General features: G+C 35.6%; 2 protein-coding genes across 2 annotated transcripts in view; one reads left to right on the top strand and one right to left on the bottom strand.

Moving 5' to 3' along the window:
- On the top strand, positions 1 to 17,785 carry LOC145213575 (uncharacterized). The gene is made up of 18 exons (XM_080081920.1): positions 1 to 297; positions 565 to 735; positions 1,120 to 1,295; positions 1,664 to 1,703; positions 3,201 to 3,360; positions 3,765 to 3,889; positions 5,833 to 5,961; positions 7,095 to 7,208; positions 8,122 to 8,238; positions 9,204 to 9,311; positions 9,763 to 10,043; positions 10,749 to 11,010; positions 11,920 to 12,094; positions 12,459 to 12,569; positions 13,218 to 13,308; positions 13,895 to 14,054; positions 14,767 to 14,990; positions 15,833 to 17,785. The coding sequence occupies exons 3-17, from the start codon at positions 1,185 to 1,187 to the stop codon at positions 14,985 to 14,987; spliced, it is 2,205 nt and encodes a 734-aa protein (XP_079938046.1). The 5' UTR covers positions 1 to 297; positions 565 to 735; positions 1,120 to 1,184; the 3' UTR covers positions 14,988 to 14,990; positions 15,833 to 17,785.
- Positions 17,786 to 18,510: 725 nt separating this feature from the next.
- Positions 18,511 to 19,343, bottom strand: part of LOC145213619 (intelectin-1-like) — a 239,640-nt gene continuing 238,807 nt past the window's right edge. The window contains exon 3 of the mRNA XM_080081983.1: positions 18,511 to 18,713. Within this exon, the coding sequence (XP_079938109.1) occupies positions 18,566 to 18,713 (148 nt within the window). The 3' untranslated portion in view covers positions 18,511 to 18,565. The remainder of the gene's footprint in view (positions 18,714 to 19,343) is intronic.

Below are 19,343 nucleotides of genomic sequence, written 5' to 3'. Positions count from 1 at the left end.
ATTAAACTACGGAACATGAAGTATTTGCTAGAATTGTGTTATTTTTTAAACGTTTACAAGAAGCTGTCAGGAATTAGGACCAAAGTTAACGTTTTAGTTGTTTTGTTTCGTTTTTATTGACGGTTTGACTGAAAAATCATTAATTACATTTTATGTGCATTAGCATTTCCTCGGCATAGTTTTTACAGCAGTTTTTGACAAGTTGTCAAATTACTCATATATATACTTTGTAACATTCTATGATGTTGAATGTGTCCGATTTTGTAGAAGTTTACATGTCTTTAAGTATATTTCAAGGTATATTTTACATTCAATTTCTCAGTGTTGTTTCATTCTGAAATCTGTATTCAGTTTCTAATACTTAGAATTAGTAAAAATGTGTGTTTATTAGTTTCCTCTGAATCCACGCTCAGAAAAACGTTAAAAGTTTTTTTAAAGTATAAGTAAAAAAGGTCACTTTGCTTAAGAAAATGTAAAGAGCTGAGATCAGATTAGAACCGTTAACCTTGTGAGTTGCAAGACCGACTACTGACTCTTTAATCACCTTTGTCACTTTTGTACCAGGTGCCCGACGTAAACCTGTTGTATCAGGCGATTTATCATCACCGAGGCGACATTTCTGATTGATGTCATCATTTGTTTATACAGAGTTAATACCACAACCATGGCCCTATCATAACAACACATTCCAACTACTACCTGTCACCGGTTGAAAAATCAATCACATTTATTTCGGTATATATTTTGGGATCACAGATTTTTTCTCATAATCAATTTTCTGATCATAAATATAGCTCCCTGTTCTGAAACATTAGTGAAGATTCCATTTGTTTCATTATGTTATCAGGGCAACTGTATATGATTTACGATAGTTCTGTGTAAATGGCAAAAAAACAGGTTTTCTACTGTGTTTGAAATATATATAACAGAATGAGAAATAACGTTTTTGTGAAGTTATTCAATTAAAGACACAAATGTTTTTATTTTGGCCGATGTTTGTATTTTGTTGTCAAAAATTATCGTAGGTGACAGGTTTGTTGTGCTTTACTCAAATCATTACTAGATATTCTGGGTGTTTGTATTCTAATGTTACTATCAAATTGAATAACTTTTTTGCAGAATATTTGGAGTTGTTGTAATTTTGTTGTTTTGTACCTGTTGCGCTGCCATTACACCTGGATAAAATGTCCAGAAGACCAAATTTGCAGATGACGTTATCATCTGTCAACAACTCAATCGAGGACGTTCAATGTGGATGTGTTATACACAGAATGAAGGGATACAAACGGAAAAGGGTAAGTTTGCTTTTAAAGGAAATTCGTACAATCTTAAACCCAATATTGTTTCTTAAAAGATACCAATGCGACGTACATACGTAAAAACTTGAATATAGTATTGTTCCTAGACATATTTTGGAGATGTTTTTTTTCATCCGGCAAATATAAACAAAACATCCGACGTTTCGATGTCCTATACATGGCGTCTTCATCAGAGTAATGTCAGCTACCCAACACAGTTGTTCTTATAAAACCAAGAGGGTGATCACGAGACAGTAGGATAACTTGTGCATATTTGCTGGATGAACAACGAAATGTTCATAAAACCCTGATGTTTCTAATGTAAAGTTTTGTTGAAAGGAAGGTAACATACATTTTTTTTACAGAGGTGGGGTCAACTGCGGATGACAACAGATAACAATCAAGGTATAGATATCATATGTTTATAATTTGCTAAAATAGCAATAAACCATACCCTGGTATTCTGACAAATAGCTAAACTTACACTCCGAAAAGGTGTTATGTTATCGGCCAAACAAACACATTGGCTAAAAAATTAAAATGAAGCAAATTTAGAAATTTTAAATACCGGTGCTAGATTTGCGACATGTGTGGTTATGTGTACTTTTACTTGTGTGTTTTTTCTGCTTATTTGTTTTTAGATGTGCTTTATCACTTTACTTAAAAATACACCTGTTTATTTTAAGTTTATGACTTTTAATAGGCCGTGTTGAAAGCTTTGTATAATCTACAATCGATAACAGTTAATAAAGAATAGGAATTATGATGTATAACATGCAAATAAGTTGTCATATGCTTAATGATTTATGGCTGATGTAAGAATATGTAATAACTTTTCTAGCAAAATATATATAATATAAATGTATATATCCGTGGAAGGCCAGTAACATGTGTTGATTTTCTGTGTCCGTAAATATAACTGTTTGTTGTCATACAAATTAGAATTTAAAAGTTAGTTTTAAGTCTTAAATATTCTTATGTTTAACGAGATAAACAAATCATGATTTACGACAATAGATATAGGTCAAACCTTGTGCTCACATTCATAAACAATAAATTTGTCTCAGATGTCAATATTCAAATTTTGTATGTCACAATATTTTTTGTAATTGTCAAACGAGGTCATTGTCCAAAAATGTCTGTGAAATAAAAAGGTTATGGTTCATCTAATTTAAATGTAGCATTCTGTTCCTGTGGCATTTGACCTGTTCATTGGCACACATGAGCCATAATTGGGACATAGTGAAATTAAAACCTGTTCTATCTTCCTGTCTTGCGTGTAAAGCTTTGGTCGGACTATTACAGTTAAAAGTGGTAATTAGTCTGTCTCTGTCTGTTCATCTACCGCTTGTGTGAATCAATAAGTTTTACTGTGTGAAAACAATATGTAACATAGAATTGCCAACATTCACTATTTCGGCATTCATTAGGATTTTACTAAAGTGATTTTTTCATGTCAGATTTATGAATTCGTAATTGACTAACAAATTGAAAAGATTTCGGTCTTGCCATTAAGAGCAATAACTGAATGAAGTAATTACTTTTTGGCAAATCGTCCATTATCCCAGTTAGGTGGAAGGCTTATACCAAAATACGTAACGATCTATTGTACATTTGCAACCTACATTTTGAGGTATTATATAATGTTTGTCTGTTCCTGAAGCTATTTTTTTAGTTTAACAGAAATCATGATACACCAGGTTCATCCATGTTTTACCTCAAAACTAAATGGGTTTTAAACGACAAAAGTACATCCCAAAATTTATGAAGTGTTTCCTGGTAACATAAACAAACCAGATTTTAAGACAGACTCAATTTGTCTAATTCTAACTACTGTCCATCAATTTTGACATCCAGCACTAATCGTTACAACATTGTGACATTGGCATTGTTATTTTGCAGCAAAATGCATCATCCAGTTATTTAAGCATGACCTTTCACAATCGTCACCTGAACCAACTCATAAAAAGGAGCCAAAACGGAAATTTGAGATGGAATTTACGCGCGACAATTTCTGTGGCATCGAGAGCGGGGAACATCATGATAGATATGGAACTAGAAGGTAAAATCAATTAGGGTTTTTGTTGTTATTTATGGATTATTTATTTATTAATAGAATATTTGTGGTCAAAACAGATTTTTTTTATCTGGATTGCGTAAAAATTTTTTATGATGTATATATATTTTAAACTGCCTCATAGTCTCGTCTCTGAATTGTTGCAATAAACAGTATAATACCTTTGTTCAAGTGTTTCTTATCATGTATTTCTTAAGTATAATATATACTTTAAAAATCTACCCCTTTTGTTTTGTTTTTCAGTCGTTAGAATGATGCAACTGTCTAGCAAGAACTATAAAATTTAAAATAAAAAAAACATTATTACCAACTCCTAATTCTTTGACCCTAAACCCACTTTATTACTCTAAACAACTTATTAAACACAGAACAAATGTTTATTTTTTTAGATACCTTTGCATTATTACAAGGGAAAAACATTTGATAATTGAAGATGCTGTGATGACTGCGACTGGTATCAATCACAATATCTTAGGAACCTGGCACCAAAGCATTTTAGAAGCAATGGTTTATGGTAAGTTGAACTAATACCTAAAGTGGACCAACTTGTCATGGCACTGAAGCGTGGTATGTCGGTCTGCAAAATTATATGCCTGGAAGCAATAGTTTCAGTTTGAGGTTTGTTGCACTTACGATGCTGGGTGTAATGTTGCATAATATTTCAACCCAACTGTATTTTCTGTGGTGCAGTGCATTGTTGTACTTACGCAACAGTTGCAGAAATAAAAGTCCTTCAATCACTTATAATACATATGTCTGTAGTTTAGTAGACTGTATTATAAGTGCTATAATTTTGCTTGACAGGTTTAAATGTATGTTTGAACAATAGTACTAAAAGTGCATTTTTGCACACATTTTTTTCCCAAAACCTGTATCTTTGTTTTTTTATTTTATGTATATCAGAGATTTACAACCATTTTATACCTATACACATTGACATGTATCGAAAATCAAGTCATTATAACACACAATTGGTGGTTTATATATACCCTTGAAGTATATATATATATATCAAGTTTTCACTTAGAGGCATAGCTTGATGGACATAATTTTGGAAACATTTTTGGATTTTTCAATTTGCAAAACTAATCTTTCAAAACATTCAAATATTATTGGTAACAAATCAGTTGGACTAAATAGCAAGAAATGAAATTGATGAAATAAAGCTTGTGACAACGCCACCGACTTCAGTTCAGTTAAGCCAGCTTTAATTACAGGTTGCAGAAAGATAAATATAGGTGCAAAATACAGAAATTCGGAAGCGCACTTTGATTCCCTTAGGCCTTCTGTAGGTTGTGGTGACATGAATGTAAATGTTATACTTGAATTTACAAAAATATGGTCATAAATTTACATGTAAATCAAAAACTCGGGACATAAGACAGAAACTCAAAGAGATGTCACTTAAATTAAAATTTGTTGAAGCATTTATGTAAAAATATAATTCTGTTCCTTTTTATTTTTGTAAGAGAAATTTTGATCTTGGTTTACAATAAATTAAACATTCAAATGTTTTTTATCATTGTAGAGTGTCAAAATTGTAAGCTGAAACTTTGGTTATCAACTAACAAAGCCTTTATATTTTATATGCATCAGAATGTTTTTTACCACCAAAGCTTACAACCTGATTTGCCTTTCTGTAACTTATTAATAAAAAGTTGTGGTAAATAATTTCCCATAGTTAGGAAAATTACCAGTAATGAGTTTCCAATTAACTGTGGGAAGTTTTCCTGTTTTGTTTTTACAACATTTAATTCCCAATTCCAAGTATTTTCTTCACTGAGGCAAAATCGCATCTGATACAGCGATAATATGCTTTAACCTAACATGGTTGTACGTCGAGATTTTGAGGTTTTATGCGAGTAAACTAAAGATCGCAATCTTATTTTGATTTGACACAGAAACTAAACCATTCGACGGACTGAACGGCTGAAAATCTAAAATATCAAATGTCATGTGGATTTGTCTCACTTTAATCTGCTTAGTGCAAAAGCCACTTAAAATTATCCATTTTTTTTGGTTGCCTTTTCTTGTTTTTACGCTGAGTGCTTTAACTTTGCCACGTTTCTGAAACAACCAACACCAAATTTGGGGCTTAGATTTTATCAGTCCAGAAATCTGATAATACTAATTGAACTTTAAAGGGTAAAGAAAAAACTTGAACTTGAAGGGTAAACGGTTTTTCAAAATGATTCAAAAATTTTCCAAGTGATCACTTTTCACAAAAACAGGTCAACTTGCTTGCTTTGTATATTTTAAACAATACTTGTCTGTTGCAATCACAATAAGATCAGTTTTAATCAATCCTTGTTTGAATATAGCATTGTTAAGAAGCATACTTCATAGACTTTTTCTTGGTTATTTGGCAAATATAATTATTTGTTTGTTGCAATCAAATCAAGATCAGTTTAAATTTCAATCAGTGATAAGGTTAGAAATTCTCCTTTCGTTTTTCAGTGAATCGGTGGAAAATAATCGAGACCGACCCAAAACTTGCAAGCACCAAAGTTTGTTACCTCCATGTCAGTGCTGAGAACGTCTCTGAATGCCACAGTCTTGAAGATAAAACAAGAGATAATCGAAACTGTAAGTTACTTCTCCCAAGTTCATTTCCATCCCAAGTTCATCAACAAACTTTGTTCAGCACGTTTTTTAGTTTTGTAAAAATATTTTTGGATTTGGATTTGACACTCATAGGTCAAATTTTTGAAAGCCGATTTTGTGGTTTCTTTTTGATAAAACTACAGTTTTAAAAAACAAAAAAGGACAACAAATATTTTTGGAAGCTGTTATATCGCATTTTAAATTTCTTTTAAAATAAAACATATTACCATGAAAATAGATAAATTAATTTTTTTTAAACTTCTTGATTATTCTTGATTTATTTGTGGTTAATTGATTTATTTGACAAAAGTGATTAATGTTTGCTCGTCATGGCAGCAAAATCTTGACAAATGTACTTTCTTTGTGCACCCCTAGCAAACACTTTCACATTATTCAGTTTGATAAATAGTTCAAGTTCTTAGCATTGGCATTAAATAGATGGTTATCTCTCAAAAAGTGCTACGTCACATTCTGGGCTAAGGGCGCGTCTGTCCTATCTCTGTGGGTAATCTTCAATTTAATGCTTGCTCAAGGCTGTTTTGAGCAGTTTCAACCACACAAGGGCTCAAGTTATCAATAACCTCTCCTGAAATGAATACCGTGTTTGATCCTTCCCAAATCCGTTTCATTGTTGTACTAGAGTTATGTAACATGAACACTGTACTACACTTGTCTATATCACGTAACCCTGTATTATTACATATCATATGTGAAAGGCATGCAATTATGGGGAAAACATACTGTTTTTTTTTTCGGTTATTATCTACATATTGGCATAGCTTGTTGGGAAAAATGTAACTAAAACCCAAGCTAAATAGGGGTAGGGTTGGGAAGTACGTTTTTTGAAAATTTTACATTGAGAACTCAAATTTTGGGTTAGTTTCACTGAATTTTTAATCATAATACCGAACCCCAACCATAATAGCCCTAACCATAGGCATATTTTGAGATATACTGTTTTCAATAGGATTTGTGCTCTTTGTGCCACCTATCAAAAATTAGCAAAATGTGTAGCTGACATGAGTTATGGTGTTAGTAGTTTTTCTGTGGTCTATGGCCTGAAACAAGTTCAGAACTACTGCTTATTGCATATAAATACTGTTTTTTGACTTCAGGTCTTGTTTTACGAACTTGGAAAACGAAAGATTTAGACCAGGTCAAAGAACACGAAACGACAACTGACGGAACGACAACAACAGACATAGCTTTCCAAGTTCCTACTTCTTTCGGTGAGTGAACACAAATATCAGGAAACCTCTAATTTTAGTTTGTCATGTTAACATCTACTACGGATTGTATTTGCTCAGAAAAGTGGATTGGCATAATATTGTGTAGTACATTTGTAATTACCAACATTTAAAACTTTGTAAGATTCTAGTTTTTCTGTTGTGAAATGCTGTTCATAAGGAAAAAATACCATGTTGATTCTGTGACATTAGAACTTATTTGTTTCATTGCATTCAGGCAGCAATCTTTTTTACAGGGATACTAATTTTCATTTCTATTCAAAACTGTCTCTTGCACAATTAGTTAGTCCCATGCAAAGTACACATGAAACACAAGTAGTCCAACTCATTGTTACGCAAAAGAGCCGCATCAGACAATCCATGTGTTATTTTTCTTTCCCTGCTGTGACATTTTGGACACAAAATGGCTCCATAGGCTTTATTGCATAACAATAGGCTGACAACTTGTGTTTTATATAGACTTTGGTCCCCATGCAAACAGAACATGGTTTTAAACACAAACATTGCTAAAATATTTACCAGCAATTTCAGTTACAAATTGCTAAAAGATGTGGAAATATTTTTGTCAGTTGTATGATTTTTTTGCAACAGTCAGTATGCACTTCAATATAGTTGAATGTACAAACCTTGTAAACCTCTATTGGCACATACATATAATTTTAACTTTTAAAGAATTAAAAAAAAATAATATAGCAAAGGTGTGATTAGTTTTAAAAACTTAATGCCAACTAAAAAACTTAATTGTGTTGTACAACTGTACTTTTCTTCAAAAAGGAAATGTAAAAAATCATTTAAAGTAAAACAATGTTGTAATTTTGTTGTTCTGATTTTTGAGTGATGTCATAATACCTTTTATTAGCTCACAATCAAAATAACAACCAACATTCTTTATCAGGTGGAACATCTGTTGTGAACATGAGTGTGGAAGGTTCACCAAATTTTCGTCATATTATTAATAATTTCAAAGTTGATGCGAAGAAACCAACTACTACAGTTTGTCCCGGGTATGACGGTGAGTCTTGTTTCTATTTTGTTCGCGACCTTGACTTGACCTTAAAGTTAATTGGCCACGTTAGTTAGATCAGTGGTTCCAACTTGGGGTCAATGGGTCCATAGAAGGTTTTTGGGGTCCATGGGTCCATAGAAAGTTTTGGGGGTCCATGGGTCCATGAAGGTTTTTGGGGTCCATGGGTTTAGCTTAAAAAGTTGGCACATAATATCATGGAATTAGTAGCTATTTGTAGTCCAGCTTGCAAAAGGTGACAAATTGATAATAACTTGAAACCAAGCAACTACGCAACACATATCTGATTCAGATAAATAGACTTGTTTATTAATTTCCTTTATGCCCAAACTTTAATTATTGTGATTGCAAACTTAACCTAACTTAGTCTGTTGATTGTTTCTATGGCACAGTAAAAAATACAAATCTGTACTGTTTGCTCCTAAATTCAAATTTTGTGTTATAAAAAAAACACTTGTACATTAAGTATTAAATGAAAATGTCAACAGTTTTCAGCTAAATTGTCACAACTGTCCATGGCACTGCAAATGTTGGGAACCACTCACTTAAATTCAAGTGAGAAAGAGAATTATGCAGCAGTAACAAAAGAAAAACTTTTTGAAGTCACTCACATTATAACTAAAATTTTTCTTTGCTTCTGTTGGATGTCCAAAATGTTAGATAGGTTGAGATCAGTGGTTCTCAAACATTCAAAGTTTGGGGTGCATAAAAAGACTCAAATATTCTTATGCGGCACGCTTAGTTGGTAAACATACATAACAAACGTTGTTCAAAGAATGTAAATTTTTGTGGTAAGATGCTTTTCATTATGAATAACTAAACATTAGCTTTGAAACGTTGTTACGCACACTGGTATTTCATTATGAAGTCCTAAAACACCAGAGAATGTTTGTACTGTTAAATAGTGAATATTATGACATCGTTCGCTTCAATGCAATGTGTTGTTTCTGCAGATCTCAAGTCTGGCCCGAACCTTATTAAAGTTTCCACAAAAGAGAAAAAGAGTTTAAGCAGCAAACTGCTCGGTAACGGATTTGGAAACAGAGGAAATAGTTCAACAGGTGAAACAGCTTATCACTGTTGCTTTCCCACAAACATAAAATAAATCCAGATTACTTGTTTTCTTGTCTTAAAAAATGCTACAGTAAGACTTGTACTTGTTTTATTTTTTTAATTTATCTTTAAATTCTTATGCAGTGTTTCCTCCTACACGACCACTAGTGGTGTTGTACAACGCTTTCAAGGTGGGATTCGAACCCACCATGTCAACTCTTATAATGAAAACCAGTGGCCCAACCTTTTTTGTCCTGTGCACCCTTTTAGTGGATATTTAAATCTAATTTCCCCCCCTACAAATTTAGTTTGCTCATATATGGCGAATGCAGCAATAACACATAGCACAGACAACCAGTAAGAGATTAATATTGTGACACAAATTCCCCCCTTGTGGGGAATTCCCCCTTGGTTGGGAACCACTGATGTAAAAAAACTAAAACTTGACTTTACTCTCAGATAAACCTTCGAAAAACGAGAAACTTGAATCGCGCAACAGTCATCCTCTCGGCAACCTTTATGTCCAACTCACAAACGGTACAAACCACGATGAGCACCAATACAGGAACGTACCTCAGCACTCACAAGCACCGTGTGTAGAAAGTGACAGACCCAACCCTGGGGCTTGCCACAACGGTCGTCCAGGCCCCTCCTCGTTAATGGTTGGACCACCAACTCCATGTCCCCATAATTCGAACCCGAAAGTGGTGGTTCCCCCAAGTTTGGCCAGCCAGTCACCTGTAAGTGATGCAGATTTTTTTGTTTAAAAATATACATTTTTTTCTTAAACCGCTTTTTACTCACATACGGGGGCTTGCGTATTGCGTAGCACACAGATAATAACTACAAATGTGATGCTAAAATGTGTTTGCCATAAACACATGCCCCCTGGCAATATTGTTGTATTAAACCTATGTTTAGGCCAGTGGTTCTCAACTGGTGGTCCATGATGACTCTTTGGGTGGTCCACCCTCCACAGGACGTCCACTAAATTTGTTGATAAACTAGAGATGATTGCATATTACATATTGAAAGAGTATCAAAATGTTAGCTGTTAATAATTGACTTCTTGAAAATCGGTTTTAAACAATTATGTTTCAAGCCCAAGTAGTAGTTTCGCATGCGTACTTTGATCTTGCTCAAAAAGAAAATGGTCCACGATATTATTTTTACTGGAGCGGTTGGTCCATGGCCTGAAACGAGTTGAGAACCACTGGTTTAGGCTAAACTTGGTGCTCCTAAAACAAATTCAGGCTTGTTGCATACTCTTACTTGAATCACATCACCAATCTACCAAGCGTTTACGCGTTTAACATGATTATACGATTGACTGGATTTTTGTGTAGTCTTTATAATAATCCATAGTCGTATGGAAAAGTTTGACTTGTTGCCTAATGATACTTAATAGAAATCATACATTTTACTCTTTTTTTTCTTTCATCCAGACCCGTAGCATCACCCCGGAATTTATCTGCCCCCCTCGCAATTACCCCCGCAACCAGTCTCCCTCTCCGCCACGTTTACCCCCTTCCCCCATGGACGACGACCTGAAGAAAGGACCAGCACTCGCCACACAAACCAGTTTCGATTCCGATTATCAGACTGGGGACTTCACCAACTTTACAAGCAGTGACGTACCATCGAGTTACGTCAATTTGGTTCGTGGAAGTTCGGATCCGGATTTCAGTGGAAGAAATCAACCGACAAGTGAGAGATGTTTTGCGATTGTAGCACTTTTCTGGTGTAGTTTTCCACTAAAGTTAATAACCAAGTTCGAATTTCCCACTCTGTTTATATTTATAATGATGTTTTTTGCCGCACTTAGCTGACAATATGTTCTTTCAAATTGTGATCTTAGATATTCAAATAAAAGTTAACAACAATTTAGATATCCTTGACTTACACAATTTTCCTTTCTACATGTACATTCGTACTGGTTAATGGCCACTGCTTGGTTAGAGGTTCTCCTATTTTTGAAAAACACAATTTAAGCAAGATTTTGCAATTTAAAGGCCTTGGCAGTAATACGTTTAGCTCGGTATAATGCATACTTTTGATTTACTCTTACCTCGTACAACCGTAGTCTTAACCTGGCAGGTCAATTTCTGCCTTTACAGACGAATCCGGTTAATCGCATGACAAATTTACGGACCTTTTTATGCGTTTAACAGAATTGTGGGATTGTCTGGATTCTTCTGTAGTCGTAGCATAATCTATAGTCCATAGCCTTATGTACAAAAAAACTCATTTTCTTGTGTGTATAACATATTCTATTCCTGTCATTTTGAAAGGAGGGGCGCTCTACTTTATACCTTTTCTTAAACCGGCGTCTGTCTACAATTTAACGTCTTATCATAATCCATAGTCGTATGTAAGAACACACATTCTCTTGTGTGAAGTACATATTGTATTCCTGTCTATTTTTGTAACTTATAAAGTTGGTGGCGACTTTTCGTTGTGCTTTTTCTTGAACCGGTCCCTGTTTTTAATTTACCAGCATGACATTTTCGTCCGTAACATATTCTATTTCTGATCTTTCAAAGGGGGTCGCTCTATTTTATGCCTTTTCTTAAACCGTCGCCCGTTTTTAATTTACAGTGATGTTTTCTTCCGTAGCTTCAGGGGCGATTTACCAGAACTTGGACGACAGACCGCCTGCTGTTCCGGCTAGAGATGAAGATCGCAACTCGTACATCAACTTACAACATCGACACAGCCTGCCACCTACCGACCGACCTCTGGTTAATGTGAGATCTCAACAACCTCCGCCTCGACCTCCTAAGAAGGACAGGTAAAGCGGAACGTTAAAGGGAAACCGAAAAATTATATGTTGTGAAAATGCCACACTTATTAAAAACCAAAAATAAATAAAGAGTATCCCACATTTAAACAAGAACATCGGTGTTAAAAATTACCCAAGGGAAATAAAATGCTTTTTTCCTTTTAAGGCAATGGTTCCTGTCCTGCGGGTAATCAGGGTAATTTCATTGCTCATTTTGGGTTTCTAGGGTGGTAAATGAAATTCATCCCGTTGTTCTTAAGGGTAACGATAATGAGAAGTTAGAAATAACTGTTTATCAACTGCAAGCACCATCAAAAATCATTGTATGTAAAAAAAATAAGGATATTGGGGTTTGAACGTATTATGTTTGCAGCCCGTCGAAAACTTTGGATCGTAACGGGATATCGACCCTCCCTCCCCACCTGGGACTAATGAACCCCTCGCCCCCACCTATACCTGGAAGGAGACCCACACAAGAAGAGACGTGAGTGTGTTTTTACTTCACAAAACTACGTTAACCACCTACAATAAGTTATAACAGGAAATTTGTTACTTGATATTTGTTGTGTTCACCATAGTGCAGGGGTCGGCAACCTTTTTTGCACTGCGGACCGTTTTTGAAACTAACATTCTATCGCGGACCGGTCTTCAAAAAAACTACAAATATTTAGCAATAAAAACTCTTAAATTAGTTTATCATCCCCGGATTTTATTGCATTTAACCTGAAAAATTATACGGCCCGGTAACGAACTCCTCGCCGACCGGCACCGGTTGCCGACCACTGCCATAGTGGACTTCCTCGTTTTGATTCACGGTTTGCAAAAGAAATCACAAAAACATTTTGCATACTTTTAAATTCATCTAAGACAGCTTGTGCAAACTTTTGATAGTTGAAACTTTTTTCATATTTTGGTAATTTATTTGGCCTGACATAGCGCTATACTTCCGTCTTTGTTTATATGGAAGATGTATTTTAAATATAATCACGTTACTTTTACTAGTTTGATGACAACTTGAGAAACTACTGTTGCCAAACATTGTCACAAATCCTGCTTTTTTTAACTTTTCACTAAGCTTGAGTAACTTCGCATAAGTGTCGATTATTACGTTACAATGCGCTTTATGTTACAGAGACCCGCTGAGGAAAGCATTGGTGAATGATAAGCTACCTCCGTTGCCCAAAGAAGAAGAAGGAAAGCGGGCTTATGAGAATAGTGCGGAGGTATAACTATGTTTAATCGGGCCGGGGCTTAGTAGCATGGTTCGGTTTTTAAAATAAATACTTCGGGCCTGACCTCACAGTCAGCCACATTTAAGTCGTAACTTTCCCTTTAGTAAACCTAACTTGGGACCTAATTCATTGCTTTATTTTGTAACAAGGTTGGAGTCGGGTTTCGGGTTATACTTTCTTGCAACTATCAACTATAAACATAGCAGTTTTATGAAAAATTACTCACATCATATTTCCGCTAGTTGCACATTTAGCTACATTTAGTTAGGTGGCGCAAAGAGCACGAACATCTATTTAAAACGGCATATCTTTATGACAGCTCACGGTCAGGGCTATTGGGGTCGGGGTAAGGCATTAACAATAATAATTCAATAAAACTAACTCTACAATTTAGTCCCTAAGCATTTTTTTTACATAACTTTCCAGTCCTACCCCTCTACAGCAGCCAAAATTAATAATTCAGATTTTAGCGCCACCTTTTAAAATTTAGCTAAGTGTGGGTCTTCCCTGAGTTATGGTGTTAGTAGTTCAGTTAACCCACTTCCAATAATCTCACCTTGTGTAACCTTTCACCTAGTTCGAAACCACGATCGACGAGGTGCGAAGAGGCACTCACTGGAACGGGTCACGTGACAGATGGCTCGATATTCCCTACTCGGTGTTTATTTGCATCGCAGTCGGGTTGGAGAAGGACGAATCAGTGGTGGGAGATTGGAAAGCGCTTGCTGAAGTGTTAGGTGGGTGGTTGTTGTGTTGCCAGTGACATTGACGTGGTTTAGATGGCAATTAAAATTGGAACGGATATTTTAAGTCAACAGACGAATTTGTTAGAGGTTTTCTACATATTTTCCTCGGATTTTACTTTGGAATATGCTTGTTGTGCTGCACATGCGCTGTAGGTGACAATTGTGATTAGAACGCGTACTGTTGTGTCAGAAGCAGAACTGTTGAAGCTGTTCTGTTTTTCTATTTTTTCTACCAACAAGTTTTTGAATTTGAGATTATTTGATTGTCACCTATATTTTTCATTGAATAACAGTCTAAACTGGTTTCTGTTCTACGCTGTATACTAGTGATGCACCGAAGTTCCGGTTGGCCGAAACATTTCGGCCGAATATGCGTTTTGCGAATGTTTTGGTTTCAGCCCGAACTTCTTTAGTGCATGAGTTTAATGCCTAACCTTTTAATATCCCCGATATGATCCATCATAAGTTAGGTAATTGTTGTATCTAGAAAATATGAGCCACGTTGTCAGCAAAATATTAGTAGTGTTTTTGTTGAGCCCACGTTTTGTGAAGGAAGTTCCCACCACGTGTGTTTTATGCCGACCCTGTGTGTTTTCAATGTTTTGACTTGTCTTAACCGTTATTACTATTTTTTCGGCGCTGTAAACAAAATAAATATGAAATATGGTAAACAGTAAATAAAATACCTTTTGTTCCAATGCAGGTCTCACTTTCCACAACATCCAGCAACTCGCAGGAATTGCGCGGGCAAGCACGACTCTCAGGCCCGTCGAAGTGATTCTACTTCACTGGTGTCGAACCCAATCTCCGCTCCCCTTTACACGTTGGAATCTCCGCATGAAATTGGTGGCAATCGGTAGATCCGACCTCGCCGAACTTGTGCCACTAGATGACGCTCGCAGGACAAGCCACGATAGCGGATGAGAGGTAGGTTACGACTTGTAATTTCACTAGTTGCTTGTCTTCGTTGTATAAGGATACGTGGCAATTTAACTTCCACAATAATTTTGCACTTATACGTGTAGAGCACGGTTTTCAAACCCTCATGTAGTAACCAACCCCTTTTATCGCAAAAATACATGTTTCTGTATTGAACACATATTGTTTTTGTCTGTACTTTGTTGTCAGGTTTCTGTCTAGGCTGGTTTTTTATACGCGTTTGATCATCAAAGAGTGCTTCAAAATTTTTCGAGTCTACGCAAATGTTAGTTAGTTATCCAAATTTAATGTCACCAGTTCAGGCCCCAAAAATGTGAAATTTTTAAACGGCTCCAGTACTAAATAACATGATCCAGGAGTTTCATGCTCTGTTGGTTAGTGCAATGCAAACTAAATTCACTACTTAACCCCGAAAAATTCCGTTTTTACGTTTACCAGTCATTTAGGTCAGAAATACACATCCTACTGTGGTGAAATTTTGAAAGGTTGTTTGTCTGACCAATTTAGTAAGTTAAATGACCCGAAGTTAAATGTCCATAAACTTTTTTCTGGCTGTATCTTTTACAATTCTTTTATGGTGCCAATCTATTGCGCTCTAATCTGATAGAATGGCATCACATTTATTTACTGCGCATGCGCCGACAGTGACGAAATACAGCACAAAATCCATAGAAAACAAACTAAAATAAATCCAAAAATATCGTTCTGTATTCATGTAAAATTCTATCTACAATTCCTACATCTGTTTGAACTGCCAAACCAGTGTCCGCCAACGTTAAAAACTGTATTTTATATTTCTGATTCAAATCTACAACTTTTTGCTGTTTCAGATGAATTTATACAGACCTGTGTCTCGTCGCATTTCAGCTTCCGAAAAACACCCAACTTCCACGGAACACGTGATACTGCCTTAATACGAATTCCCGTATTTTACCTGTTTTCCGCTTTTTATTGCAAACCCGTTTCTCCCTATTTTCCGAGCAGTAATTTGCGCTATGCATTTTAACCATTGCACTAAACAAACACGCACTAAATAAAGTTTTCATCAGTTTTAAGCGGCATAGATTCGAATCTGCTTTTTAGTTTAGCCCTGCTACGAATAGAGATGCACTTTCTTTTAAGTATTTGTACTCATTGCCCTAAAAGATTGTTTGAAACCGCGATTTAAGCGGGTTTTTGAACTAGTTATGTGAAGTCAACCGATGCAATACATTTTCAATTAATTTCAAAATTTTCAAGAAAATTATATTTGCTGTAAAAATTATAGGAAATGCACATTTTGCTGGAGACGGCGCCGTCAGTTACTTATTCAAATAGAACATGTTTTTATACATATTTACAATTTAAATTTTTAAGTAGTTAACATGTTATTTGCTGTTGACCAGTTGCTGCTCGTTGTAAAAGTTGCAAAAAGTGTCTTTTCTTACTAATATGTTGCTGAAAGGTTTAAATAATGTGCACTTTTGTATGCAAATGGTAAGAACTAAAAACTTTACCTATGTTGAAGCAAACATTTTAAACGAAATTGCCACGATTTATTGCACTACACTAAATTGAACCTAATTATTGTGCAGATATTTCAAGAGTATTTGTTACTTTGGTTATTTTACCTGTTTCAAGCGAACAGATTCGCATCCCGTCCTTTTCTTTTATCTTTTCGCGAATTTCAAACTTTTCTACTTTTCATGAATTGTGTTTTGTTCCTTCGCTGCAAACCCGTACCAATATTTCAATTGTTTACTGCCTTTGTCGCGCTGTGTAATAATGGTCACTATGTGCAAAGTATTGTGACATCACTATAAGCATTGTGCCATTAGCTAAATCGTGTTGAATTATTTCCAATCGTAAGCACTCAAGGAAAACATTGTTTTTTCAATATTAGCTAAATGGTTTTTGTTAAACGATTTTTGTGATATTCTCAGTTTACGTAACAAAATTTATTGGACACCCTTTGACCTTTGCAAACACTGTTTATTTGGGTTCGAATCTCGCGGCAGGTTGATTGGTATTTTGTTGGTATATTCACACAAACTCTTTAAAAATTTGCCGTTACAAATATCTACGGTCAGCTACCAGTTATAGCCACGTGTTCAAGCTTATCCATTTGTTTGCAACGCTTTGACATTTTGTGTTTTTCTGTGAATTATTCCCTTTCTTTCAGAATGAGTTTTTTTCTTGTTGGTTTTATTCACAGAAACCCTTAAAACTTGCGGATTTCAAATTTTGTTATATTTTACCTTAAGGTTTTGCATCCCTATATGTTTACCTATGTTGTTTCGCCGAATTGAAATCAACCTAAATGTTGTTCCTCGTCATATGTGCATTCCCACACACCTGTGTTGTAACTTACCCTGAATTTTCTCCACATGTAAATGTTATTAAATATCCGCTACTTCCAAATTGTTCCCGCCCTGCCTTGCACAAATGTGTTACTCGTTGAAGCGGAACAGTAGTATAGTAAACCTCTGTTAAACCGGATTCGGTTAATCCGAATCTTCGCATAATTCGGACAAAACTTGAGGTACAAATGTTTTCGAATATGGTAAGGCTTTAAATTATTGATTCGGTTAATCTGAATCTTCACCTATTCCGGACGAATTGTTTGCTTCAAATGGGTCCGGATTAACCGAACTTTACTGTACTGACATTATTCCTACGTAGCAAACCCATTTTTGTGCCATGAATATTGTGAACCACGCATTTATGTGCTGTAGTGCGAAATGCGCAAATATCTTTTTCTCAACTGAATGTGCCTTTATAAATATATGATTACGTTCATGCAATGTTTGTTCAGAAGTTAAATTAGCCCCAAACTGCAATTCAAGCCCATACAAGTTTGTAAAGGCAAATAAATAGGGCAACAGGCACTCGAATACTTCCAGAGAATTTGTTTAGAATGAATGTATTGGTTTTATTAATTGCTGTTCTCATTATTAATGCAATGCACATCTTGCTTTTACGTAAAAGCTGTCTAGTCTAGTGAGGATTAGAAGTAAATAATGACATTCTTTATTGTTCAAACACCACTTTAACCCGTATATCATAGACTTATGATTTATGCATCTTGTTTTTACATAAAAGGTTTCTGGTTATAAATGTTTTGAAATTTTATGCTTTATTGTTTAAACGTTTCGGCAAATGCTCATGCCATCATCAGTGATATGAGGAGGCTACATGAGTCACACCCGCTTAAACATCATTATACTGATAAACAGATATGTATGTAGTGCTTTAAGGACTCTGGTATTTTTGTTTTACCCTTTTTCCTAACGGCAAAGAAGTTGTTCCCAAGTTGCAAGTGTCCCGTGAAACGAAATGGCGCGTTGCAACATCAAGTCACGTGATTTGGGTTGATTGACTAAATGCGGGTTTCCATAGCAACGCCAAAAACATTACCTTCATACAATTCTTTTCCAAAAGCAGTCATAACCAAATCACCCGTCAGGAATATAATTGGAAATCAATTTCTCTTGCATCTATTGCAAGTGCAACATAAAGCAGAATAGTGTACCCGATATAGCAAGTTTATTGTACAAATTAAGAGCGGCAACCGCTTTAAGTGTTTACTGGTCATCGTAGAAAATAAAAATCGAACTCTGTAGCGCCTCTGGTGTCGGAGAATTGGTCCAGTTAGGGAAATCCCCGCAGGGACTTTCCTCTCCGTCCTGGATTCCACCAACACAAAGAACGTCGTTTGAACAACTCCGTGATCTGCGCAATAGTGTAAGGGATGAAATAATATTAAAAAATCCGTATGAGAGGTTCAGTTGGCGACTAGAACCAGTTTAAACCGGAAAATTCTGGCAAAAACCCACCCAAACCGATTTATTCTTCGAATTTTTGACCCCCGAAAACCGAAAAAACGGAAAGGCTACAGCCTTAGGTTTTTTCAAAAATCGGGTGAAAATTTTGTCTCTCCGATTCCGGTTTAAACCGGTTTGGAGGTTCGGTAGGAGGCTAAAACCGGCTAGAACCAGTTTGAAACCGGAATATTTCGGCAAAAACCCACCCAAAACCGGATTTTTCTTCGATTTTTTGACCTCCGAAAACCAAAAAAACGGAAAGGCCTCAGGTTTTTTCAAAAATCGGGTGAAAATTTTGTCTCTCCGATTCCGGTTTAAACCGGTTTGGAGGTTCGGTAGGAGGCTAAAACCGGTTAGAACCAGTTTGAAACCGGAATATTCTGACAAAAACCCACCGTAAACCGAATTTTTCTTCGATTTTTTGACCCCTGAAAACCAAAAAAACGGAAAGGCTATAGCCTTAGGTTTTTTTCAAAAATCGGGTGAAAATTTCGTCTCTCCGATTCCGGTTTAAACTGGTTTGGAGGTTCGGTAGGAG

Source organism: Phallusia mammillata, chromosome 1 (assembly GCF_965637545.1).
Source record: "Phallusia mammillata chromosome 1, kaPhaMamm4.hap1.1, whole genome shotgun sequence".
Classification (NCBI taxonomy): domain Eukaryota; kingdom Metazoa; phylum Chordata; class Ascidiacea; order Phlebobranchia; family Ascidiidae; genus Phallusia; species Phallusia mammillata.
This window is presented reverse-complemented; position numbering and strand designations above follow the sequence as displayed.

What these genes read in the sequence shown, in the direction of transcription:
- LOC145213575 (XM_080081920.1), top strand. Translation starts at nt 1,185, where the DNA reads ATGTCCAGAAGACCAAATTTGCAGATGACGTTATCATCTGTCAACAAC. An exon ending in TTTAGAAGCAATGGTTTATG is followed by an intron (nt 3,890 to 5,832) that starts GTAAGTTGAACT and finishes TTCGTTTTTCAG; the next exon opens with TGAATCGGTGGAAAATAATC. An exon ending in CGACCTCCTAAGAAGGACAG is followed by an intron (nt 12,095 to 12,458) that starts GTAAAGCGGAAC and finishes TTATGTTTGCAG; the next exon opens with CCCGTCGAAAACTTTGGATC.